General features: G+C 47.6%; 1 protein-coding gene across 4 annotated transcripts in view; it reads left to right on the forward strand.

The window, feature by feature from the left end:
• LOC137429950 (G2/mitotic-specific cyclin-B3) overlaps positions 1–6,699 on the forward strand; it is a 118,480-nt gene extending 111,781 nt beyond the window's left edge. For all 4 annotated transcript variants that reach the window (XM_078778698.1, XM_078778709.1, XM_078778703.1 and 1 more), the window contains exon 13: positions 6,194–6,699. In XM_078778698.1, the coding sequence (XP_078634824.1) occupies positions 6,194–6,260 (67 nt within the window). In that variant the 3' untranslated portion in view covers positions 6,261–6,699. The remainder of the gene's footprint in view (positions 1–6,193) is intronic.
• Positions 6,700–7,025: the final 326 nt, after the last annotated feature.

Below are 7,025 nucleotides of genomic sequence, written 5' to 3' on the forward strand. Positions count from 1 at the left end.
CTGTTGGCTTTGATTATTATTCCCTGCTGCACGAGCGATTCTATCACCGGGAAAATGCCTGCGTCGGCCTCGTGCCGAAGTGGGTACTGCCGAATGTGTGGTAAAGGTAACCCTTCCTTAATTGGAATCACCAACGGGGGTGCATCCCTAATGCGCCCCACTTCATTCTCGTGTTGCGCCCATAGTGACGGGGTGACGGTGTCAAGCAACCCATCGGAGTCCCCTGGGGTCGTGGGGACCGCTCTAACCATGTGTGCCGCTTTGGGTGGTAGTTCCACCATATCAAATTTAACTCGTCTGTCCTGTGGTGCCAAATCGATTACGAACCCTTCATTGTTGTCCAACACATGGACCGTTTGGTGTTCAACATTGTATCGACACCTTACTGGCGTTTTCCGCAGTCGGCCCATCATCCATCCAATGCTCTCAGGTGGCCATCCTCTGGCGGTGCTAAGGGTAACATGCGCTACCATCCCCTCGGGGTACTTAGCCTTCGTTCTCTGGCGTGGTGATAAGGTTACCGCAATTCCGATTCCCTCTCAGCCAATCCATATGTGTGATAATTGGAGATCAGAGGTTTCCCCTATGGCTTCCGCAGCCATGTCTAAATAGTAATCATCACTCCCAGTCGCGTCGTAACATGCGGTGCAGTGCGGCGGGTTGTATTTCAATTTTGTGGCTATGTGGTGTACTTCTAGCCAATCGCGAATTTCTTGTGTTTGCGCGACCAACCATGTCGATCACATGGGTCCATGTTGCTAAAGCCCCTTCCTCCAACCGCCACCAATACACGGTGGGGCCGGCTCGCTGTAATGCCATCATTAACAAATTGCGGTTCGATTCTCCGACGTCGACGTATACGCCTTCTTCGGTGCACGCAATGTTACAACCTAATCGACACAGCAAATCCCGTCCTAGTAAATTAGTTGGGGCAGTAGTGGTCATGAGAAATGCATGCTTAGCTTCTAGCGGTCCGAGCATTACTCGGGCTTCTTTTGATACGGGGAGAGCTTCTAATCTTCCCGAAGCGCCCTGGATCTGGACGCTCTTGTGTGTGGGTTTCAAGGTAGGTAGTTGTCCCTTATTGATAGTACTGCGGGTCACGCCCGTATCCACTAGGAACTCTAGTGGCTGTCCATTTACATCTAACGTCAAGGTCGGTTCTTCATCTGGGGTCATCGTTATCAATGGACATTCCTTTGGCGGCCCGCCTTCGTCCCGTCAATAGGTGTTTCCATATGACGGCCCTTGCTATCCCTGGGGCCCTCGTGGTCCCCTTGGACAATTTGGACAATCCCGTCTCCAGTGGCCCATCTGCCCACGTTCGAAGCATGCCCCTCTCCCTTGGGGTCCCTGTCCTGGAAGTTGGTTTGGCCTTCGCCCCCCTTTGTAGGGCGGTGGGTGCCCTTGCCCTCCCCTCGGAATCTGTTGGCCTGGGGCACAAGGCCCATATGGCACGCCCGAATTGGGGGGAACCCATGGGGTGGGGCCCATGTTGGAGGGTCCCCATTGCGGTGCCCATCCTGGCATGGGTGTTTGCGGTGGCCAATAGGCCGGCGGGGGACCTAGCACAGGACATGGTGGAGCGGCCCATTGGGGTTGGGGTTGTCCCCAAGTCTGATTCCCTGGTCCGCTAGGCCCTTGTGGTCCCTGGGGTACTTGCATCACAGCTGCCTGCAGTGCCGGACCAGGTGTCTCGTCATCACTCGACCCACTCTCACTATCACTTCCCATTATTTCTGCCCCCTTTTGTTTCTTCTTCTTGCTCCCCGTTGTTCTCTTTGCTTGTTGCTGGGCCAATTTTTCCCTTACCAACAGCTGCAACATTTCCTCCTTTATTTCCTTCTTCTCCTCCGAGGAGGAGCCCGGGCATTGTTCTAATTTCGCGCATAACTCATTGGTTTCCATTCCCTTCCAACCGAAAAGGACGGCAAGCACTTGTTTCTTCATCGCTGGCCGAAGCCCTTCTACTAGATAATTGTTCACCAAGGGAGCGGGTAGGTCCCCGATTTGGATTAACCCTAATCCGCCCCATTGAGCTATGGCCTTTTCTATTCTCTCTCGAAAGTCGCCGACAGTTTCTCCGGCCTTCTGTTTTATGTTCCCAATTTTTCCCCAATCTGGTCCTCCAGGCGGCGCTAGCTCGTGGTCGATGCTTGTCAACAGTAGGGCCTTTAAGGTGGCCCACTGTTGCTGGCCTATTGGGGCCGGTAATGCCCCGGCGGCCTGGGGGTCATCGACTGGCCAAGCCGCTCGAATTTTGGCCCGTTCCCAAACTCTTGGTGGCAACACTGACACTCCCAAATGGCATATATCTCTCCAATCAGCGTCCCCTTGGAGAAACCACTGCGCCATGAGTGGGACTATTCCTGAAGGATGATCAAGTAGTAGGTCCTTAACCCTATTTTTCATTGCAGTTAAATCCGTCTCTTTCCATGGCACCCGTTCCCTTACTGCGACGCCGTTCGCATTGATTCCCACGCATCGCATGGGGAACGCCCCTTTCACTTATATCGCCCGTTCCACCGGTGCCTGATACTCCACTAGTGAAGGGTATAATTTCCAATCTGGACCTATCGGGGGTGGAAACCCCGGGGTGTCAGTGCCACTATCTCCATCGTCCTCGACCTGAGGGGCTGATGGTTGTGGGGTCTTCTGGGCTTGAGGGGGTCTCCCATTCGTTTCCCCTACAGCGCCTTGGTGTCGGGTACGTGCCTTAGATCCTGGGACTGGACCATGGGGGGAATAGGAAACAGAGATTTCATCTTCCTCATCCTGTTCCTCCTCATCGGAGTTAATCCGGGCTACCATTAGCCTCTGGCTTGACTGAGCCGCAAGCGCCTTCATATGTTTATCCTGCTTCTTTCGACCCTGTTTTCGCTCATCCTGGTATTTCCCCAACTCTCCTCGCAAACTCGCTTGTCTGGAGGCTGCCTGTCTCTTCAAAGCCTCCACCTTCCACCAACTATAGACCTTTCACGAATCAGGTGGGAGACTCTTCTTCTTTTTCTCCAGGGCATCTAAAGCCCCATATAGCACTTCCAACTTGTCTAATGCAAATGACCCTTCCTCTGGCCAAGGCGTACTCAGACCCTTGGTTAACGCAGCCCATGCTTTGCCCGGTTGCAGAGCAGCATATCCATGTTCTCTTGTCATATAAAACGCTGGAGTGTTCTTCAATGGTTCTCCCTCCTTTCCTACCTTATTACCCATCTTCCTACCTTCCTTGGGCTAATCCCTCCTGGTAGTCCTAAGATCGGGTCGCCCCCCGATCTCTAATCTTAATCTTAACGCAGTTCTCACGCCGGAGTATTCTTAACACCTATTATCTATCACCCACGTAGGGTCTACCTGCTTCCTATGCCGGGGTCTTACCTGAGGGGTATCCCTCCTTATCTTGGGCGCCCTGTATAATCGATTCGTTAACCCACCACTGCTCTGGTTAAACGAAATATGGTTCGGAATACAAGCCAGGTAGTACAGTCGACAGAGGTCCACACATCCAGAGGAAGGGAGGAGGCCTTTTCAATTTCAGGTGTGCAAAAGGAATTTCTTACCTCAGCCCAATGGTTGCCGGCCGGCCTGGCCTCCTGCCCGACCTGGAACGTGAGGAGCCACCTCGTCTGCACACCTGGAAGATCCCACTTCTGACACCAGATGTGGGTTTCAAGACCTCGAGGGAAGGAAGGAGGACAAGGATCAGAGCAGCAATGTTTAATGAAATCGATTACAAACACACAATGTGGAGCAAGGCTCAAAAATGCACTGCCTGACACGCAGCAGGACACTTTCAAGACACTCACTCCAGAATCAGCAAACGGGCATTTCATATATAGCAAGAAAATCAGATAAGAGTCTGCGCTACAGACAAAGGAAATTTGGGCCTTAAAGACCCCCTACCATGATCCCTTCCTGAAGAAGGCCAAACTTAGACTGAAAAGATGTGGGCATAAGATAGGGTGACCTTCTCTGGCTCTTTATCTAAACACATCAGACCCGAGCAAGGCCGAAGGAAATGTTCTCACAATAGCTTCAATGGTTTTCTTGACACTAAGCATAATAGTAGATTAATGATTGAATACACATGCTGAATACACAATAATCAAAGGATATGTGATGACTATATTCCTCCCAAGGTTGGTTATGTCCTTGATTTAGGAGACACACTGGAAACTACAAAGATATATAATTAATTGTTCCCTTTGTGAGGAAGGCGTTTGGCAACATGTTTTCTCTGTATGTGGGTTGTGGGCTTCTTATCTCTGTCTGGCACATGCATCCAAGGACTTGTTTACCGAGCTAAGAAACCACATGTTTTTCCAGTAGCCAGCACCTCGAGCCTGGAAACCACATTTTGTCCACCAGCCTCTACAGCTGAGTTCAAATCAGGTTACAGAAACACATTATATAATTTCAGATGTCCTGATCAATTGAGTCATGGGGTTTAAACCCTAATGGCTGACATGTGTTTGTACATACCGTACGTGTGTGTGTGTGTGTGTGTGTGTGTGTGTGTGTGTGTGTGTACGTACGTACGTACCGTACATTTGTGCTGTGTGTGTGTACGTACCGTACATTTGTGGTGTGTGTGTGTGTGTGTGTGTGTGTGTGTGTGTGTGTGTGTGTGTGTGTGTGTGTGTGTGTGTGTGTGTGTGTGTGTGTGTGTGTGTGTGTGTGTGTGCGCGCGCGCGCGTACGTACCGTACATTTGTGGTGTGTGTGTGTACGTACCGTACATTTGTGGTGTGTGTGTGTGTACGTACCGTACATTTGTGGTGTGTGTGTGTACGTACCGTACATTTGTGGTGTGTGTGTGTACGTACTGTACATTTGTGGTGTGCGTGTGTGTGTGTACGTACGTATGTACCGTACATTTGTGGTGTGTGTGTGTACGTACCGTACATTTGTGGTGTGTGTGTGTGTACGTACCGTACATTTGTGGTGTGTGTGTGTACGTACTGTACATTTGTGGTGTGTGTGTGTGTGTGTGTGTGTGTGTGTGTGTGTGTGTGTGTGTGTGTGTGTGTGTGTGTGTGTGTGTGTGTGCGCGCGCGCGTGCGTACGTACCGTACATTTGTGGTGTGTGTACGTACCGTACATTTGTGGTGTGTGTGTGTACGTACCGTGCGTGTGTGTGTGTACGTGCCGTACATTTGTTGTGTGTGTGTGTGTCCTTGACTAACTCCCCCCCCCCCCCCCCCACCCCACACTCTCTCTCTCTCACTTTGACCCCCTCTGTCTCTGTGGTAATAAACTTTGTTCATTAATTTTTTTTGCACGTGGTCATTCGAGGTATGGGACTTTGCCATTAAGTGCGAATGAATTGACTTTAAAAATCCAGTAACGGGCCAATTGGGGAACGTGCATTTAAAGAACTGTTAAAAGATAAACAGCATGATTGGGAAAGATGCATTTAATGTGCACTTCTCAGCCATATCAGCCTCTTCACGGTTACATCAGAATGAGCTGATTCGTCAGTCATGGATTGTTTAACCCCAATATGGGGCTGTTCAAAAATTACGTAATGCTATTTTTTTTATGTGGGTGCCTGTGGGTTTGATTAAACCTTGCTAATAATTTAACACTCGACCCATAAAAAGCTAATGGAAATCTGATGTAACAAAGCCAAACAGTATGCAATCAGCAGAAGCCTACAGGTCTAATGTGTTTGGCCCACCAGAAAACTAAGATGGTGGCCATATCATTTCGGAGAGGTGCTATGGTGGATGGAGTCGAGCGACGTGTCAGTGTGGTACCACAGCTGTCCAACCAATATGTGCACGTTTCAAAAATCGCTCCCAACGGGAACGCAAAACTCTTGTGGACCTGCGATATGTCGCAGGTAAAAAAAAAAAACCAAATGAGATAGTCCATGAAGATTTAGAAAAGAAATAAAAGAAAAAAACAATTGCAATGGTGGGGGTAGAAAGAAAATGACAAACTAAGATTGCTATTGTTTTACATTGTTTGCATTAGCTCAAGTCTTTAACTATTATTATTATTGTTATTATTATTATTTTTCTCTTTGTCATATGTATACAGCGGTGTAATATCTTAAGTGGTTTAAAAAAAAACATTTGTGCAAAAATGACAAACTTCTATTTCAAGTGACATTCACTCTTACCTAGTTTTTTTCCACTTTCATATCCTTGATTTATAAACTTGTACTAAAGCATTTTTATTTTTTTTCCCAGTGTCTTTCTCGAAGTTGCAAACATTCCCCTCCTCGATGATTCAGAGTTGGACAGTTGTGAGGCATGACCAAAATCGATATCGCAATGCGTTCTGTTGACAGGACCATCTGCAGGTGTTGAAGCTGCCATTATGTACAAACCTTTTCTCACCTTGCCTTGAACATTGTATATAGATTTATTCACGTCTCTGTACAACTCGTCTTTTAAAAATGATTTAATGTGCTTTTATTCTCACTTTTTTACCTTGCACACATTACCCCTCCATGCGAATTGGTAAATACAATCGTGTTTTTATTTTTACGTTTTACCTCGAGCTTAAACCTTCAGGCAGGGTGAAATTCAAGTGAGAATGAAGCCATATTTTTTGAGCAATTTACATGTTTCATTTGCATCCGTAATAAATGCCCTGCCACTTTTTATGGTATTTTCTTTTCTTATTTCAGCAACCTTTCAACATCTTCATTTTACAGGTCAGTTACATTAAAGCGAGCTCTTACGGACTTGGATCATTGATTCTTAATAGGCATTCCTAAAGGTCAATGCACAATCAGAATTCATCTTGTTTTGTTGTATTAGGTAATGATGCTCATTTTCTGTTTGTTACCCTCGTGTTACGTGCTTCTCCCCGACCCCCTGGTAACGGTGTACCTCTGAGCCCCGAGAGGAGTCACGGCAGAAAAATGTGTTATTCTGTATGTCAAAGATCAATGGTGAAGCCACACCAATTGTTACAAACCAACAAGTATTGTATTAAGATCACACAAGAATAACAGTACAAAAACAATAGTAATCAATTGTACAACAAATAGTATATCATTCCGATGATGGTACC

The sequence above is a fragment of the Myxine glutinosa genome, chromosome 1, assembly GCF_964187855.1.
Source record: "Myxine glutinosa chromosome 1, kmMyxGlut1.1, whole genome shotgun sequence".
In the NCBI taxonomy this organism is placed as follows: Eukaryota; Metazoa; Chordata; class Myxini; order Myxiniformes; family Myxinidae; genus Myxine; species Myxine glutinosa.